At 31.6% G+C, this 20994-nt stretch overlaps 1 protein-coding gene across 1 annotated transcript in view; it reads right to left on the bottom strand.

The window, feature by feature from the left end:
* for (cGMP-dependent protein kinase for) overlaps positions 1-20055 on the bottom strand; it is a 167255-nt gene extending 147200 nt beyond the window's left edge. Inside the window, exon 1 of the mRNA XM_017902298.1 lies at positions 19502-20055. Within this exon, the coding sequence (XP_017757787.1) occupies positions 19502-19974 (473 nt within the window). The 5' untranslated portion in view covers positions 19975-20055. The remainder of the gene's footprint in view (positions 1-19501) is intronic.
* Positions 20056-20994: the final 939 nt, after the last annotated feature.

Raw genomic sequence — 20994 nt, 5'->3', positions numbered from 1 at the left:
CCATTTACCAAGGAAAGCCTCATACACCTATATCCCCTTGTTTCAGAATCTTTTATCCTTCATTATCTTTATCACTGTCAATATATCTTTTCATCCTTCATTACACCAAAAATTTTACAACAAAAATTTGTGTAGGCTTGTCTCTTTATTTTCGAGTGAATTTAGGTAGCACGAGGTCAGGATCATTCCAGTTCAAGTTAGATTTATTTTCCACAAGACTTGAATGCTATTGACATACACTTGGGATTTGGGGTAGACTTAATCGTAAACAAACCTTGAACAGCATTGGAATAGGTTTGATTTAGGTCTGATTTATTCGCGAATGAGACTTGAATAACTCTCAGCCAGCTTTGGGTCATTCCGGTCTCAGTTTAAGTCACGTTTATTTTCCACGAAAGTGTGCACAACGCTGAGACAGACCTGGGATCAGATTAGAAACTATTCGTAAACGAAATCCCAATGTCGTTGGAATAAATTTAATTTAGGTTTCATTTGTAAATAAGTCTTACATAACACTGGCGATGAGCTAGGCTTAGGAAATCTTCCCTAAGCTTGTATTACATTTATTTTCAAATAAACATCCAGTATCGAGACAATCTTGAGTTTTGCTTAGACATATTCTCGTTCCAAACTCGAACAACCTGAACTTAAATACACAGATTTGGTTTGGATATTTTAATTTCTGAGAATAAAACTTGGCTAACACTAAACTAGGTTTGTATCATTTTTGGCCAAGTGTAAATTAACACTAAATTAACACCATGGTCAAAGAAACAGGACCCTTAAAAATGGAATAACAGAAGAGATTAAGAAAATGATTGTACATATATTGAAAGAAAAATTGCGAAGAGGAGTGATTAAGATGAAAATCTGGAATTTTTAATGAAAGTTTGGAAAATGGTAATTTAGACCATGGTAGCTTTAGTGTTAAATCTAACCTCAAAGAAAAATTTAGACGTCGCTGAGAAGACCTGGTCTGAGTTAGACTTTTTTAGAAAAGGAACCTGAATAACATTGAAATATTTGTTGGTTTGGATCAAATTTATTTGCATATTTAACACTAAACGTACCAAGCGGGGTCAAATGACCCTTTTCAAAATTTACTGTATAAATCGTACATTCATAGTTATTTCTTTCGCTCATCTGACTTTCTGTAAATTCTCATATTATCTGATCGTTTAATTTCTCGCTTTCCGTTCTTCTCTGAACTTATTTGTTACCAAGAAAAATTCTTTGCATACCTTATATAAGACCACAAGGGGCCATTTGACACTCTATGGTAAGAATAGGTGTGTGTAAAATACCGGTACGTTTAGTGATATATACTATACTACTATACTACTATACTACCATACTACTATACTACCATACTGCTATACGACTACACTACTATACTATACTACTATATGCTATTACTACTGCTATTATTAAGTATACTACTATATTACCACTAACTATACTACTAATACCAATAACACTACTATAATCTAAACGGATGGATGAAAAGAACTAATTTGTAAGTATGGAGGATGTGAATGTGTACAAATTGTATACATAACCTAGTCCATTTCTGGACCTAAGGACTGAAATTAATAAAAATAAGAAATAGACTATTATAAGCTAGATTTAGATCATCTTAGTTTAAGTTTGAATTAGCTGTGTTATATCTGCCAGAAAGGTTTGAATAACAGGCTTGGATTTAGGTTAGACTTATTCGTGAACGAGACTCGAGTAGCATAGGAATACATAGGTTTTGATTTAGGTCTGATTTATTTGCAAGACTTGGATAACACTGGGCTAGTTTTGGGTTATTTTGGTATAGGCTTGGTTAGCTTTATTCGCGAGCAAGGCTTGAATAACAATGGACGAGGATTGGTTTATGCTCGGGTCATTTACGAGTAAGGCTTACACAACAGCGAGTTAGGTTTATTCCCGAGCAAGGCTTGAACAGCGCAGGATTAGCTTCAGTCTCAGTTCAGCTTCTTCGTAAATAAGGTTTCCATAGAACTAATTTGTATTTAGGTCATTTCGATTTGAATTTAGATTAGTTCTATTTACAGGGAATATTTGAATAGCAGCGAGTTAGCTATGTGTCATCTTGGTTCAAGTTTTAAGCAACGATATCAACCACCAAACAATAATACCTGTCTAGATTTCTTAATTTAGATAATGATAATTGAAATATCGTAATGAAGATATTTAGTTATATATAATTATATTTTTATCCGTATAAGACATTAAATAAAATAAACATACATACATACGTCTTCTGAATTTTTAAAAAATATGAAAACATTAAAATTTCTGAATAATCCTTGTGAAATGACCAAGAACTCAAAGTACCAAATGAACTGTAACTTAAATCTATGCACAATTTAGCTTCAAACAATGTAAAATAATATATAGCCATCATCAAGTCTATTCACGAATATGAAAACATCAAAATTCTCAATAATCCCTAATACTAAGCTAACTGTAATCTAAATACATCCACAAGCAAGTCTTAAATACCCCAAAAAACAATATCCATCCCAATTCCAACCACTTTTCAAACATGAGAAGGTATTATATCAAATCTCCTGAACAATCCCAATGAAATAACCATGAACCCTAAGCACCAAATAAACTCAAAGCTAAAACTATTCGTAATCCAGTCTCAAACACCCCAAAGACAATATCCATTCCAATTTCAACTCCCTCTCAAACATGAGAAGGTATATCAAATCATCTGAACAATTCCAATGAAGTAACCAAGAGATCTAAATACCAAGCTAACCTAAACCCAAATCCATTCACAGTCAAATCTCGAAGACCCCAAAAATAATGTTCATCCTAATTCAAACACAGAAAGCATCATATCAAACCTTCTGAACAATCTCAATGAAAGGTGACCAAGAACCCAAAATATCAAATGAACTCAAACCTAAAACCATTCATCACCCAGTCTCAAACACCCCAAAAACAATAACCACCTCAATTCCAATCCACTTTCAAACATGACAAGGTATCAAATCAAACCTTCTGAATAATCCCAATGAAAAGTAACCAAGAATCTCAAATACCAATGAACTCAAACCTAAAACCATTCATCGCCCAGTCTCAAACACCTGAAAAACAATATCCATCCTAATTCCAACCCACCTTCAAACATAAAACTCATTATATCAAATCTTCTAAAGAATCCCAAAGAAATAACCAAGAACTCCAAACACCAACTTAACCCAAACTCGAATCCACCCACAACCAAGTCTTTAACCCAACACATAACCCAAACCTAGCCTGAAATAAGACCTAGACCCACAGACAAGCAACTCGCATGCACGTTATTCCAATCCGCGTTCGACTTAACTCAATCGAGGCGAGGTTCAGGTCGACACGTCGCCGGTACATGTAGATGCACTCGAAGAGGGTCGTGTTTAGCGAGACTAATGCAACGCCTACCACCGGGCGCCCGCCTTAGGACCTGGAATGCAAATCGCCAGGCTCTCGCCTAAGCGCCAGCTTCGACACACGCGCTCCGCGATACCTGCACGCCCACGCGGTCCCTGTAGTCCCGGCACGTCCTGCTTATGCCATCAAAATTGCTGGACAAAACGGCGTATTAACATTCGCCGGCCGAGCCATCAAGGAAACGTCTATTTTTGTTCCCGGCTGTCCCCCTGCACGTGTTATTGCCGATCTTGCCTCGCTTTCACGGCGGACACTCCGATTTGCGCTGGGTTTATGGATCTCTAAAGGACTCGTTCGGGGAAATGAAGTTATAACATGGGACGTTACGCTGGTGTCGCTCGATCTTACTGATTTTATGCGGAATTACGCGTGAACGGATGAATGGACGGGTTTTCGGTCGTTTGCAGCATTGACTATGGGGTCTCTGAAGAAATCGGACGTTCATGGCACGTTGCAAATAGGGACTATAGACAGTCTAAAAAGACTATATACTATATATAGTATACATAGCACATATACTTACTACTACTATAGTATAGTAAATGTACTACTATAATATAGTAGTACTAGTACTTCTACTATAGTATAGTAAATGTACTACTATAATATAGTAGTACTAGTACTTCTACTAGAGTACTATAGTACTACTATATACTACTATAATATAGTAGTACTAGCACTTCTACTATAGTATGACTGGTAGTACCACTATAGTACTATAGTACTACCATATACTACTATAGTATAGTAAAATGCTATATACTATATTTATATATATTTAAGATATTGATATATATATAATAAATAGATTCAGCGGGAAAATTGGATCAAGATTTTACCATATATACTACTATACTATAGTAGTGCTAGGACTTTTACTATAGTACTACTAGTATTACTACTATAGTACTATAGTAATACTATATACTACTATAGTATAGTAAAATACTATATACTATATATATATATTCTTTTAAGATATTGACGTACATGTAATAAATAGACCCAGTGGGAAAATTGGATCGAGCTTCTTCTTCTTCTTTTCATAAATGACTTTCAATTATTATAAGGGAATTATTCGATACCAATGGCATGATATAGAAATTAATATTATCAGTTTATCGCTAATATCTAGGATCAATAAATTGGTATAATAGCAGAATGATATGAAAGTAAAATAAAATTTTAAAATCCAGATATATCAACTTTCAAGTTAACTACGACTACGTGAAGATTAAGGCTATGATTCACACGATATTTTACACGCATATCTTCGATAAATTTCTATTTTCCATTTCTATAAATCCACAATTCTATCTTAACAAAGCCCATTTCTATAAAAGAAGAAACAAAAGATTAGAGAAGTTATTAAGTTTACAGAATGAAGTGATTCTCGTGAAAATGAGTTTTAAGAACGTTCAATATTAGTCAGCAAATTTTATTTTATAATTTTATCCCTTTTTTCAAATAAATAAACGAATAAATAAATAAATATTCTAGTCTCAGATGATTCAATGTTCCTGAAGCAAAAAGAAATTAGAAAAATTATTAAATTAACAGAATAAAGTTATTCTTATGAAAATAAATTTTAAGACCCTTCAATATCTGTCAACAAATTTTATTTAATAATTTTATACTTTGCTCCAAGTAAATAAATAAATATTCTAGTCCCAGATCATTCAATATTTCAGAAACAAATTTTTCTTTGATCATCTTTGAGAGAATTTATTTTCTACTATATATATATATTTTCTTTATATTTATATATAATATCTTTATCTAATACCATACAACTATGAAAACTATAACATAACAATGAAAAATAAAATTTTAGGAAATGTGGATAAATGTTAAATAAATTTTCCAGTTTTCAAAGTGCATTTTCATTTCTTATTTGTTTTACTCGAATTTTTGGTTGTTCTTTTAGCTCAGTTCGAGTAAGTGATTATTGTCATACCTGGTAAATTAGGCTAATGGAAAAATGGTTCACCAAATAGGTATAACGATATGATAATAAACGAGTGAAACGAGATTTGGAAGCTTAGGTATGCTCGCAGGTAATTTCTCATAATAACGCGAATTGGGATATGATTGAATTTTTTCCACAACCGGTTTCTCGATCATTTTTGCAGCAGGTAACCGGTCCCCCGACTTAATTAGTTGCAACACTGTAAATGATATAAACAAACTGGTAATATGCGAATATACGTAACAATATTATAGAATAAATTTTCGTGTGCCTGCATTTTCCAGTTTGTTTCATGCAAAGTCGTCGCGAACGTAGCAAAATTTTAATGAACGTATGCCAGAGGCAATTTGCAGTGAAATATGAACGGATTTGTATGTTATCTTCGCAACAGGTGTTCTGTGCGATTTCCTGCCTTTTCAATGCGGGTCTCGCTGCGTTGTTGCGTGAAAAAATACGATTCTCGATAATATTTATACCCCGTGCGTATGTTCATTCGCGAAAGATATAGTTCATTGACCTTCGTAATTTCCATTTCTTCCATTTTTATCTGAAGGAATACTTGAGATATTCAATATTGCTTATCATTCATCGATAAATCGAATTTATGAAAACTATTGCAAATTTTGAAATAGCAATTTTAAAGACTTGCCAATTTTTTAAATTGTATGTAATTGTATATATAGTGAATAATTTATTAAAATTCATAGACAAAAGAATTATTATTTAATAGAATAATAAAATATATTGGATATAAGATATTGATGTATATATGTAATAAATAGACTCATTGGGAAAATTGGATTGAGCTTCTTCTTTTTCTTTTAAAAAATGACTTTCAATTGTTATAAGAGAATTATTTGTTACCAATGGCACGATATAGAAATTAATATTATCAGTTTATCGCTAATATCTAGGATCAATAAATTGGTACAATAGCACAACGATATGATAGTAAAATAAAATTAAAAATTCAGATATATCAACTTCCAAGTTAACTACCACTATGCGAAGATTAAGGCTATGATTCATGCGATATTTTGCACACACATCCTCGATAAATTTCTATTTTTCATTTCTATAAATACACAATTCTATCTTAACAAAGCCCAATTCTATAAAAGGAGAAACAAAGGATTAGAAAAGTTATTAAATTTACACAATGAAATTATTCTTATGAAAATAAATTTTTAAGAACCTTCAATATCTGTCAACAAATTTTATTCAATAATTATATCCCTTCCACCAAATAAATAAATAAATATTCTAGTCCTAGATCATTCGATATTTCTGAAGCAAAAGGAATTAGGAAAGTTAATATTATTATTAAATTTAGAATGAAGTAATTCTTATGAAAATGAATTTTAAGAGCCTTAAATATTAGTCAACAAATTTTATTTAATAATTTCATCCCTTCCTTCAAATAAATAAATAAATATTCTAGTCCCAAATCATTCAATATTTCTGAAGCAAAAAGAATTAGAAAAATTATTATTATTAAATTTACAGAATGAATTAATTCTTACGAAAATAAATTTTAAAAGCCTTCGATATTAGTTTAATAACAAATTTTATTTAATAGTTTCATCCCTCCCTCGAAATAAATAAATAAATAAATATTCTAGTCCCAGATCATTCGATATTTCTGAAGCAAAAAGAATTAGAAAAATTATTATTATTAAATTTACAGAATGAATTTATTCTTACGAAAATAAATTTTAAAGGCCTTCAATATTAGTTTAATAACGAATTTTATTTAATAATTTCATCCCTCCCTCCAAATAAGTAAATAAATAAATATTCTAGTCCTAGATCATTCGATATTTCAGAAACAAATTTTTCTTCAACGAGAATCTTGCAGCTGAACAAATTTTTCTTCGATCATCTTCGAGAGGATTTATTTTCTGCTTTCCCTCTTTAACTGCTATTCATCACTTTAACGAAGTTCCAATGAAGCTCAACGAGCGGTATAAAATGTCAGAAGCGGTTGTCGAGTACGCAAACTTGAGTTTATGTTGAAACGCCCACAGGCTGCGATAGGATGATTGCCTCATTTTATAAGAATCGATGGGAATTCAGCACGGTGAAAGTGCGTTTTCAGAAATATGGTGAAATCCGGCTTTTTGTTGCCGACTTGCAGTTTCGATTACGGTGTACGTGTAGTCCGAATGTTTCGCGAGGCTTCGCTATCCGGCATAGTAAATTTGTCTCGTTATACGTACACTGCATTTCACGTGGAGTATTTTCAACGAATGCTTCGAGTGCCAGGAATTTTTATTCTATACAGGGTGTTAAGGAATAAGGGTTCTCGTGCTTTTAAGGCGTACAGTGTTCATTGATCGTGAAACTTAATTAAGATCCACGGGACACGGGTTTAATTACGATAGGCGACGAAATGAGCCATTTTATTTTCTCGAGAAACGTAATTTTGCGTTTTGGAGCAACTTAGATATTTTCTTTGACAACGGTATAAATACAAATAAAGGGAGAGATCGACAAAATTTAATTGAAAATTAAGAAATGAGCCGTTTTATTTTCTCAAGAAACGTAATTTTGCGTTTTCGAGCACCTCAGATATTTATTTTGACGATAATTTAAATACAAATAAAGGGAGAGATCAACGAAATTTAATTAAAAATTAAGAATCAAGGTTTAATTATTATAGATCTAAAACTGAAATTTTTAGGGAATAAAATAATACAATTTCATATTTTTCAGTCATTTAAATATTTCTCCTAGTAATAGATTAATTAGAATTTATTTAAGAATCACTAGTTTAAATTAAATCACAAGAGAAATTAAAATGAATTTTTTTCGAATTTTTAATCGATTTAAATGTCCCTGAAAATACAAAGGAATAGAGTCGTGAAATTTAATTAAGTATCACAGGAGCTAAATTTAGTCACTGTGAAACCTAAAATGAATTTTCATTTGTAATAACACGTTATTATTAAATTTCGAATAATTTATATATTTCTTTTGGAGAAATAGTGAATGTAAAGAGAGAAGAAAAGTCTGGAAATTGGTTAAAGAAGTCCAAGAGAAAATAGTGTATCGTGAAAGATATAACTAGTATCAGCAAGTACTTATTTCAACTTTCACGAGAAATATTCGATATGTGTTTCTTTTGTTTGTCCACAATATTCGCATGTATAAATTATGAACCGACAAACCTACTTTTATACGTGTTTTCAAATATGACATTCGCTTCGTTTATTTTCTGGTCATAAATATTACTCACGTATAATATTCAACTTATTTATTGCAAAACGAATAAATTACAATTCACACTACACCTATAATTTCTTTATAAAACATTTTTTATTCCATTTTGTAAGAGCTATAAAATTTCCAAGTTTTAAAGCCTCTTTTCTGTCACACCCTATATATTACAGTATTATTTCCCTGTATCGTACGAGACTATAATATTCAGAGCTGGTAAAATTCTATAGTATATATAATTTATTTACCTGATTTTATACAGCAATTTATATTATATAAATTTAATAAAATATATATTATTCTAATTATTTTATATTATATTATATTAATTTTAATTTATATTATTTTGTACAGCAATTTATAAAATAATAGACGATTTCGGAAAGTAAATTATATTTTACACTAAATCAAATTAATTTTAGTAAATATATTATATTTCAATTTTAAAGAATTATAAACCTAATTTTTAGTACTCCTTTTTATACCCTATACAAGATGAGTCATTTAACGCGTAATAAATTATTTTTCCCCAAAAATGCTATAGATATCACTATGCTCTTTTTTTCTAAATTAAATGGTATACAGGGACGGATGAATTTTGGGTGCAGAAGACTCGAGGGTTGCATCTCTAACCAAATAAGGGGTTGCAACCCCTATTTTTCCTATATAGGAATAATCTAAAAATATTATAAATTAATATACTATAATATACAATTAAAAAATTTGTTTAATTTTTATTCTCACGCCACGTTACATTTCTAAATAAATAACGTTTGAATACTCATTTACAATGCAAATATTTCCCCCCCGTGAAGTGGAATAATATTTCACGTCATGATTTATCGAGTCCTCGGAAATAAAAGGAAAGTGTAAATATTCCTGGTGAATGTGCAACAGTAAATTAGCATAAACCTTGGATGTATATACTTCCTTTCATCAAAAGGGAAATAATTTCATAGAACGACATTAAGCATTCAAAAAGATATCACATTCTCGAACGATTAGCAACAATTGTATAAGAATTTGAAGCGTATTATCACGCTAATGTCACGAACAGGTTGCTTGAACGGATAAAAGGAATGTTTACAGCCAATCATCTCATTAAAGCGGTATAATTTACTTGATTACAACTATGATTAAGAATCCACATACTTCAAAGTGGTATAATTTATATAATTTTATGCAAATGAGAAATTTTATTTAATATCTGAATTATTCTCAGCGGTCGTTCACCGATCGTTATTCGAGTGTTTGCCAGTACTGTTACCTGTAGATATCGAAATTTTATCACAATCTCCAGTCGTGTGTTACAGATTTCGAAAATTGTAAAATTTTATTAAAATATTACTATTTCAATCAATTTCAACTATCCCTGCTCGATAACGAACAAGGTTTATTTATTTTTTAAATTAATTTATTTATTTCTAACGAAGCGTTGATCGATTACGAAGTTTTTATTATTTCACAAAATTAAAGAATATTAATATAGAAAGAAATAAAAATTGTATTCGAACGAAAAATTAAAAAACAAAACATGCAATTGGATTATATCAAGAAATATTAAAGAAAGGAAAATTAAGATAGAAAAATATAAGAATTTTATTAAAATAAGAAGTGGTGAAATGAAAATAAAAGAAAATACAAATCTCGTTGATATATTACGAAATCACTATTACAAAATGTTAATTGCTTAAGAAAATCGAAAAAGGAAATAAGAATTAATATCCTGTTGCAATAAAAGAAAATTACCATGACTAATCTATCACAGATGACGACATATTAATTATTGAAGAAAATTAATTAATTTATTTATTTCTAACGAATCATTGATCGATTACGAAATTTTTATTACTTCACAAAATCAAAGAATATTAATATAGAAAGAAATAAAAATTTTCTTCGAATGAAAAATTAAAAATCAAAACCTGCAATTGGATTATATCAGGGAATATGAAAGAAAGGTAAATTAAGATAGGAAAATATAAATCTCGTCGATATATTACGAAATCACTATTACAAAATGTTAATTGTTTAAGAAAATGGAAAAAGGAAACAAGAATTAATATCCTGTTGCAATAAAAGAAAATTTCCACGACTAATCTATTAAAGATGACGACATATTAATTATTGAAGAAAATGGAAGAAAGAGAAGTTGAGACAGGAGGCGATTAAAATTCTACGGAATTGAAAAAGAAGTATTAAAATACACGCGTCGAGAAAGGAACGAATATTCTATTTCTGTCATGATAGACTTCCTTAATGGTGTATTTCAAGACGCATCACGACCACGGCGACTTATAAAAATAGCTGAACAAGCAGCCATTAAAATCTGCATATCGCAGGATGTAAGGAGATTCTACGTTTGCCTCGAAATTGTAGGAATGTGTACATTATCTCGTATACGTATCGTAATTACATGCATACATGCAAAGCAATTACAAATTATTATATCACGTGTGTTACTCGAAGAAAATAATAAAAATTCATAAACAGAGAAAAAGCGTGGAGAAATAATAAGTTCCCTCATTTCGAAATACAAGATACCAGCATTATATATCAGTCCACGATATTTTTATCGTTTTAATTGCAACGAAAACTTTCAATAAATTACAACATTAAATAAAAATAAAAAATAAAAAAGAAAAATTCAATGCATTAAAATCCAAATTAACATTGCCTTTCCCAATTTTGAAATACGTGACAGAGGAATTAATTATCGTTTTAATTGCAAATAAAATTTTCAATAAACTACGGTATAAGATTAGAGAAAAAGAAGTATAATAAAAATTCGTTTAATTCAATCTGCTCAATTTAATCTTCGTTTCGAAATACGAGATGCAAAGAATGAAGTTCGTTAACCAAACAAGAATATTTTTATGATTACAATTGCAAGGAAAATTTGTAATAAAAATAATAATATTAAGTCAACAAATTTTATTTAATAATTTCATCCCTTCCTCCAAATAAATAAATATGTTATTTTAATCCTAGATCATTCAATATTTCTGAAGCAAAAAGAATTAGAAAAATTATTATTATTAAATTTACAGAATGGAGTTATTCTTATGAAAATAAATTTTAAGAACCTTCAATATTAATCAACAAATTTTATTTAATAATTTCATCCCTTCCTCCAAATAAATAAATAAATATTCTAGACCCAATCATTCAATATTCCTGAAGCAAAAAGAATTAGAAAAATTATTATTAATAAATTTACAGAATGAAGTTATTCTTATGACAATAAATTTTAAAAGCTTTCAATATTAGTGAGAGATGAATTAATTATTCTTTTAATTGCAAATAAAATTTTCAGTAAACCACGGTACAAGATTAGAGAAAAAGAAGTATAATAAAAATTCGTTTAATTCAATCTGCTCAATTTAATCTTCGTTTCGAAAAACAAGATGCAAAGAATGATCTTCGTTAACCAAACAAGAATATTTTTACGATTCCAATTGCAAGGAAAATTTTAATAAAAATATTATAAAATTGAGAAGAGAAGGGACGTGAAAAATAAGAAAAATTTGTTCGAACGAAATTATCGAATTGAGATTTCGATATTAATTTTCTCGCGTTGGACAGCTCGCGAAGTATTTCAAAAATGTTTCAAGCTAGAAATAAATAATTTCTCGCGCTGTTTTCCAATGCGATCGGGGAATGTAAGAGGTCGTTTTGTAGTAGAGAGCTATAATTATCGTGAACTCCATTTTTTTCTGAAAAGTGATGAAACAGCTGTAGATTACATATGCAATTACCAGTATCGGTTTTACGATTCTTTGTAGCTCGCCTCTCTCTCTCCAATATATTTCCATGTGCTTATACTTTATTATCGTATTTATTTTTGCACCATCTGATATTATCCGTGTGCTTAAAATAAAATTTTGCTGATAATAAATGCCACAGCTATTTTTGGACGCACAGCGATATTTTATTTCCTCGATAATTCCTTTGTCTCCTCGACATATACTTGTTTTATGATCATTTTTAATCGAAATACATACAAAGAGATTTTTGAACGAACCAGAAATTCCTTCGAAATTCTTGTTTTGCACGATTCGTCTCTCCAAACGTTTCGAAATAAAATTCGTTGAATTTGCAACATATAAAACGCGATTAAATTTTTATTTTCAAAAATAATTGTCGAATAATTTATTCAGATTTTTAAATATAAGTCAAATTGAAGTAAAATGTATATTACGAATATTTTTATTCTATTTTCTAATTAAGAAAAGGGAAAATTAACGATACTGTGCAAAATCTGGTTTGCAATTAATCATAGTCATATCGATAGTATAATTAGAAATACAGACAGTGTTAAGATATAACTTAATGGTACCTATATATAGGGTGTTTCTAAATTCGTGATGTAGGTAAAAAGAAGAATATTTATTCGTAATATAATTAATTAAAAAATTATTATTATTATTAGTTCTATTTTCGAGAAAATAGAATTGAGTGTATGGGTCATAGTACTGATTGCTTATATTTATCACGTGATGTCAAAATGCACTGAGAACGATGTATCGTAAAGTCATTGGTTCGGTAAAAACTCTGGTAATTTAATCGCAATTAATCGGAAAAAATTTATTATTGCACAGTAATATACAATACCAAGTCATGTTCGTGGTATTAAATGTACGTGTAACGAATTACTCATAATCTGCCTCAATGTATTTACGATAAATATCAAGTAAAATGTTAATGTAAAATAATGCAATCATTTAGAATAATCTATTTATGCTACGCGAGTCAGCTAATATCTGGTTGTACTGCCATTTTGGAAGCTTCCTGTGCACGTATTAATTATCTCATAAAATGTAAAAATTTCGAAATAAAATTTCGAAGAGGGTTTTCGAAGCAACAATATTTCGAAGAATTTTGTTTCTGCACGTTGAATGGATTAGTCAGACGATGTTTGCCGAAGCAATTTTTGCGAATCCTTCATGAAAAAATTGCGAAGGAATTTCCTACATTTAGACCCACTGTTGTGTACCAATATTTCTCAAATTTCGTTCCATTAAAAATAATTGCGTAATAACGTCTCGACAAAGAACACCATGGCTATTCTATGCAACTGAATTCTTATGTAACCCTGTCGTTCGATTTAAATGGCGAAAATTTACGTTCATTCCTTGTCTGAGACCTAAATCAAACGAACTGTATACTTTTTTCAATATTCGGCAAAATTTTAATCGAATTTAAAATGAAAAAGAAGAAAAAGGAAAGGAGTCGTGGGAAAGAAATTATAAGTTTGAATCGCGAAAATTTAAGTTTATTCCTCGCCTGGGACCTAAATTAAACGAATCCCAGACTATTTCAATTTTGGACAAAATTTTAGTTGAATTTAAAACGAAAAAGAATCGTGGGGAAGAAATTATAATCGCGAAAATTTAAGTTTATTAAGTTTATTCCTCGTCTGGGACCTAAATCAAACGAATTGTATATTTTTCTCAATTTTAGGCAGAATCTAAGCGAATTTATAATAAAAAAGAAGAAAAACAGAAACAGTCCAGGGGAAGAAATTATAAATTTTAACTTTGAAAATTTACGTTTATTCGACATCTGAGATCTAAATCAAACAAGTTCCATACTTTTCTCAATTTTGGACAAATTTCTAATCCAATTAAAAATGATGAAGAAGAAAAACGAAAAAATCTAGGAGAAGAAATTATAAGCTTGAATCGCGAAAATTTACGTTCATTCGTCATCTAAGACCTAAATCAAACGAATCTCATGCTTTTTTTAATTTTAAACAAAATTTTAATCGAATTTAAAATGAAAAAGAAGAAAAGCAAAAAGAGTCGAGGGGAAGAAATTATAATATCAATAATACCAATAATAAGTATCAATAATAAGAAAGAAAAATATGAGAGAGATTCTATTTATGCTAATAGAGGATTACGTTTATTTTTATCTTTGCATTCGTATTTGCCAGCACGTTTTTTCTTTTCAAATCGATCGAACGCATAATACGTTGCTTTATTATTCAGATAGAGCAGCGTTTAGAATGTTAAATAATGAAATGACGGATCCGCATATTAAACGCGGAATAATCTTCCTCCAATTCTGTTCGAAAATAAATTTCCAACTATTATTCGCTTGCTATGTTGCCAATATTCGTTTTTCTCTTCCAATTTTAAGCATTCGAGCTAGGAAATTCGATTGAACATTATCCATGATAGTTACCATTAATTTGGAATTTTCTTTTCATTCTTAGTAACAATTTATAATCATTTTTCGTGTTAAAATATTTCGAAAATAAAGTCGTGATAAAATTATAAATTACTTGGGAAAAAATTGTTTAACCCTTTGCAGATTCTAAAAATGAATGTTAATTAATATATTAAATTTATAATTACCCAACGATGCGTGGAATTTCGAAGTAAAATAATTCTAAGTGTTAATTTTAATAATTTCTGTTAATACGATTTCTTATTTACCGTTTTAGAAGTATCGTCGACTTTATGGCAGAAAGTTTTCGAATTACTATTTTCCTGTAACGAAAAAATCGTGGAGTTCATAGGGTTAATATTTTATTTTGTGATATATTGGATATTTGGACCAAAAATTTTATATTTCTTTCGTGTGATTTTTATGGAATATTTATATCAGAATATTTGTATAAATAATTTATATACAGGAAAGAAATAATAATATGAATTACTTGTAAGAAAAACTGTAATAGTAACGTAATGCTTAAAACAGGTTGCTCAAAGAATTAATTTTTAAACTTCAAGTATCAAGTGTTTTACTAACTTTTTAATTAAAAAATATTAATAATGGAAATAAAATAGGAAAGATAGTACTCGTGGAAGAACAAATTTGTAAATGAATTCTTATAATATATGACTTTTAAATGAAATCGCTATAATAAATACCGACAAATATACTTTATACTATTTTGGTAGATAAGTGCAGAATTAATGCAGTATTTCTTATAGACTGTTTCTGAATATAAAATGAACATTTTATATATGGTATTTAATTTTAATTTATGATGTATCACATGAATAAAAGAGGCACGAAATTAAATTATTCATTAAGCAATAAGCGACGGTAGAAATTACAAAATTTCTCGCAAACGAAAATAACAAGATACTTCGGGAATAATTTCGCATAACCGGAGAGGAAGATTAGCGTAACCGAATATTCACTTTCGTCTTATTAAAATGAAAAAGGCAAAAGACAGCTTCAGTGAGCTCACGTACAGTGACCTTCGGGCGATTCAAGGTCGTGGAATTACGATTAGCAAGAATCGTTCTAAAATAGAATAGAATTACCGGAAGTGCAAGCTTCGAGCATATCCTGTAAATAAAGTGCAAAGGCAGTGTCGATGTGCGTTCAAATAAATTTTCCGATTTTTCCCCGAAAGCTTATAAAATTCCTAAGTACCACGAGGAGAAACAATCTTCAAAAAAAAAATAAAAGAAAAAATAGATGCAGACAAAAGTCTATCTTTAACTATTCTTTATTTATCAGAGAATAAATAAAAAAATAAAGAAAGGAAAAAAAATAAAAGAAAATAATGAAGAAAGTTTTCGTCGATATTTTTCACAATTATTCAAATAAATTTGTAGAAAAATATGGATAATTATTATTATTATATATTCTACAGTTATTCAAATAGATTATATATAAAGATGGATTAATGAGGGATATTCTTATTGTATTTATAGCCAGGAGCATAAATACCTGTATAATTTTAGATAATAACACGTGTTTAGTGACGGGATCATTTTTCTTAACGTTAAAAAAATAAATGTATTAAATGACTTCGAAGAAATCTAATTCTGATGCACGTAACTACTATTTCGCATAATATTGCAATTTACACCTGTGGATAGTTAATGTTAAAAGGTAATTGTGTAGAGTATAGTTGAAAGAATACTGAAATTTGAGTATGGGTATTTATAGTACGTTTCAAGAATCATGGCAAACAACGAAAATTCACGCGAATGACTTAATCGATTGTTTCGATGAAAATTTCCATGGTGTCTGATTTTGTTTTATATTTTCTATTTCAACGAGGTCTAGAAGATTCGGCTAGTTCTTTCTAATGAAAATTCATAGCTGTGATAATAAAAATCAGTGACGATCAAAAATTGTTTCGAACAGAGTGCAGAATTTTAATTAAAAAGGGAGGAAGGAATTAAGTTAATCTGAAACAGAGATTCTTGATAATAAAAATGCGAGAGATAATCAAGACTCGAAACAGCAACTTAATCTAAAATAATTCTTAGTAATAAAAGTAAGAAATATGATAATTTAAAATTTTGAATTCATTTCAGATAATCATATTCCTACCATTAAAAATGCATTTGATAATAACAATTTCAAATATCAAGTTAATCTAAAATAAAGATCCTTAGTCATAAAAATAACAATTTGAAACTGTGATATAAAATAAAAATAAAGAACATAATAATTTAGAACTCGAATTTAACCAAAAATAAAAATTCTTGGTAATAAAAATTAATTTGATAAATAACGTTTGCAGCATTAAATTAATATAAAGTAAGAATAATAATAAAGTTTAAAAATTTTAAGTTAGTGCAAAATAAAAATTTCTACTAATAAAGGTAAAATTGGTAGTAAAAGTTTAAAATGTGAATTAATGTAAAACAAAAATGCTAATAAAAGCTTGAAACTTTAAACCAATCCAAAATAAATATCCTAGACAGTAAAAATGAGAATAATAATAAAAATTTCATTCTTAAATACTTCAATTAGGTTTATGAACAATTATAAAAAGATATTGCACTCGTTTATGGTTATATGGTGCAATCACGTGAAAAGACAAATTTATTTTGCTAGAATAAAGGCTCACAGTGTTAATAATAAAGAATCATATCCATGGTAATAGGAATCAACGTAAGTACTCCAATTAAGTCGTTGAATAGGCTTTAAATAGATATTGCTCCATTTTAAATGGTAACATGATGATATCAGAAGGCAGATTTATCTTTTTAGAACAAATTTGCTAATTGCAAACGCAACTGTACGTTTGAAAAATAGTTAAAGATTTAATATATTTTGTACCATTAAAATGCTAACTCGATAATTAATTTCGACATTCGTACTAAATTATTCGATATTAATTAAATTCAGTACCATTAATACTGCGATACTTGAATTTTTTAAATATTTATTATCTACTTTTTCATTTTCTATTTCACTTTACTTTTACTAATCCTGTACTATTAATAGAAAGTCGAGTGAAATGCAATAAATACAACATTAAATTTATTACTATAGACAGTTGTCAAAAAAATGCACTTATCTATTACAACTCGATTATTAATTTAATCTCTACTCGTTATCTATTCTTGGAAACAATTTTTTTCATGTTGTGACGCGCACGACTTTCGGTTACAGTTTAAGATTAATATATACTTCTCATAATTTTTATTCGCATTACATAAATACAATATATATAATTAATAAAAATCGGAATTAATTATTAGACCAAATTAAAGCTGTTTTGGTTGAAAATTTTGTTAAAGAAATTAAAAAATAGTTAAAATAGGTTTCAGTAAAAAAGAGGATTTTCAAAATTTATACAAAATTTTTGTTGTGTTAAATATAATCTCGAAAAAAAAAACTACGATTTCGAAGTCCAAAGGACACTGCGGTCCCGAAAATCGCGAAAGCTCGTTAGTGGTGTCATGGCTGCCTCGTTTGCGTGAAAGCGACAGTCGATAAAGATTATGAGAATCTTAAAACCCCCTGCACGAAGTGTTCATAAAAACATGGTTGTTAACATAAAGAAACAGATGACCAGCCAGGCATCAATGCAAACATTGAAGCCGCTCTAGAATCACTTCGGCAAACAAGAGCAGAAAGAGAGAAAACGAGAAGAAAAAACATAACCTATTAAATTTAGCGAGTTATTGGGTATCATTGATTCGCAGATAACAATCGCGCTTGGAGCATCCGAAAATAAGACTGATGTCAGCGTTTAATAAAACGAAGGCGTACAAACCTACAGACAGAAAGAGGATAAAAATAAGAATAAAAATAAAAAAAGGAATCACGAACTAAAAAAGACAATTACAAAAAAAAGAGTCACAAATTTAAACAAAAAATTAAGTACAGCGTCTATTTTTAACCTCTAAAGCGTAAACATATATGTACCGTGTTGGTACTTAATATTCTAAACGAGCCGCACGTGTTTTTAAATACTTTCATAAAGCATACAAGTGACAATAAAGTAGGACGGGAAAACATCCGGTCGAAATCGGTGCAAAAAGCCGCGAAGCACAGCGATGGCTGCATAGCAAGCGATGGAAAAGCACTGGTCCGTAGTCACATGGTGGCCAGCCAGTGCAAAACGCGTGTACGCGTGTACTCGTCATAATAAACATGTCGGCGACGCGAGTACAGTAGCGCTAGCCGACGTTAAAAATACGCGAAACTCAACCGACTGTCGCCGAACGTGTCCGAACATATTCGCCGATACGTCACGAGCGTTCCAAACAAACGATACGGAATACGTAGCCACGCGCGTGTCCGAGGAAAACACGTCAACCGTTTTCGAAAATGTCTAGTCGCGTTGGTAGCCACGTGAATATATTTCCATGTTTCTTCGAGCAACGTTGAAAACTAGCTGTTAAATCACAGCATCGGGCCGAACGCGAGCGCGATCGAGTAAACACCGAACGCGCACTCAAGCACACGCATGCGCGGCGTTAAGTGGTTAACCTGCTGCAGCTTAACGCATAACGTTCCACGGAGAGGTGGTCGAAACGAACGATATTCCCGTCGCGACGACGTAACGGCCGCCACTTGAATCGGCTCCAAGAAACCGTGCCGGTTAACGAGTTTAATCGGAACAGTAAGAAACTGTGGTGTGACACCAACCTGTCGCTCTTGTCGACGACCGTCAACGTTGCGAGCTCCTGGAGCGGTGGTTCCGCGGAGATTCCCTGTGCCCTTTGCTTCCTAGGTCTTGGTTTCGTCGGTGTCAGGGGTGATTTGAAGGGAAGAACACTGAGAAACTTGTCGAGATGACTTCGTAATTCTTGTATCTCTGCATCGCGACGACAGAGAAGTGCCTCGAGCTCGGCGATCTTCTCGTCCTTGACACGCAGCAACTCCTGCAGTTCTCGAAGGGTGCCCATTGCTGTAATCGTGGTCGCTCCGGTGACGTTCGAAATGGCCCTTTGGCCGGCTGCGGCGACCACGGCCACGGCACCGTGCGTCGGCAGCTGGGAAGCGTCCTCCTCGTCGGCGAGCCGCTGCTGCGTCGACGAGAAGCACAGGGAGTCGAAGCACACGCGCATAGACACGCAGGCGTCGCCGATCGGCACTCTGCACTTGGTACCCTCGTCCATTCAACCCGAACGAAACAGCCGCGAGAAGAGAACAGGAGCCGCGACGAGGAGCACGACCCGGACGGTGCGTCGTCGGCTCGCTCTACTCCACAATTCCGCGCTCTCCAACGGCGGAGGACCAACGTCCTTCTCCGTCTCCCGTGACGAGCTCCGACGATTACGGCTATCTCGTTTCCTCCTGCTGCGGTTCGCTGCGTCGCTCCTTCTCGCTCCGCATCCCCACTCCTCTGCAGCGACCGATAGCTTTCCTCGTTCCTCTATAACCTCTTTCTCGTGGCTTCGCACTTTATCTATCGGACTCTCTCGCTCTATAGCGTCGTCTCTCTCTAACGTTACTTGTCACCGTTGCTCTTTTTCTCGCTCTCTACCGGTGGTTCCTCCTTCTTCACGTTCCGTCTCTGTTCCACGAATTGTGTTACTCTTTCTCGCTCGTTCTTCCCTCAGTCGCGTTCACGCTCTTTGTCCCTCTCGGATTTGTTATCTCCGTTCGGTCTTTTAACACTTTCTCCCTCCTACTCATCTTTCTCTTTCCAACATTCAGCAGTTCTCGCTTGGCTGATATTGATGTTCGTCTTACCTTTACTCTACGGTATGTTATTCCATTCCACTCTCTTCTGAAATGCAGCACGATGTGGTGGATTCGGAGTCGAGTCGGCTTGTCTCGACTCACTTCGCTGCCCTCGCTCACATGTATCTTTCTCTCGCGTACTGTTGCGTGCACTTCCCTCTCTCTCGCGCGCTTTACCGCGATCCACGATGGTAGTTTAAATTTGCTCACGGATTGCGCCATGTGACTGCGGCGCCATCTGCGGCACTCGTCTCCGTCGAAAAGGTTGACACGAACGACTTGTTTATCGGCCGCTCGTATTTTTAAAATTACCATTTTTAAAAAACTATTGGTAAATGAAATTTTTTTTTGAATTATCTATTTCTCGCATAGAGATATCTTCAATACGTAATGCATTTTTATTATCTTTATTCAAATAATATATTAATCGTAGTAAACACTGCGATAAATTT

This window comes from Eufriesea mexicana, unplaced genomic scaffold, assembly GCF_001483705.2.
Source record: "Eufriesea mexicana isolate 0111107269 unplaced genomic scaffold, ASM148370v2 scaffold1801, whole genome shotgun sequence".
In the NCBI taxonomy this organism is placed as follows: Eukaryota; Metazoa; Arthropoda; class Insecta; order Hymenoptera; family Apidae; genus Eufriesea; species Eufriesea mexicana.
This window is presented reverse-complemented; position numbering and strand designations above follow the sequence as displayed.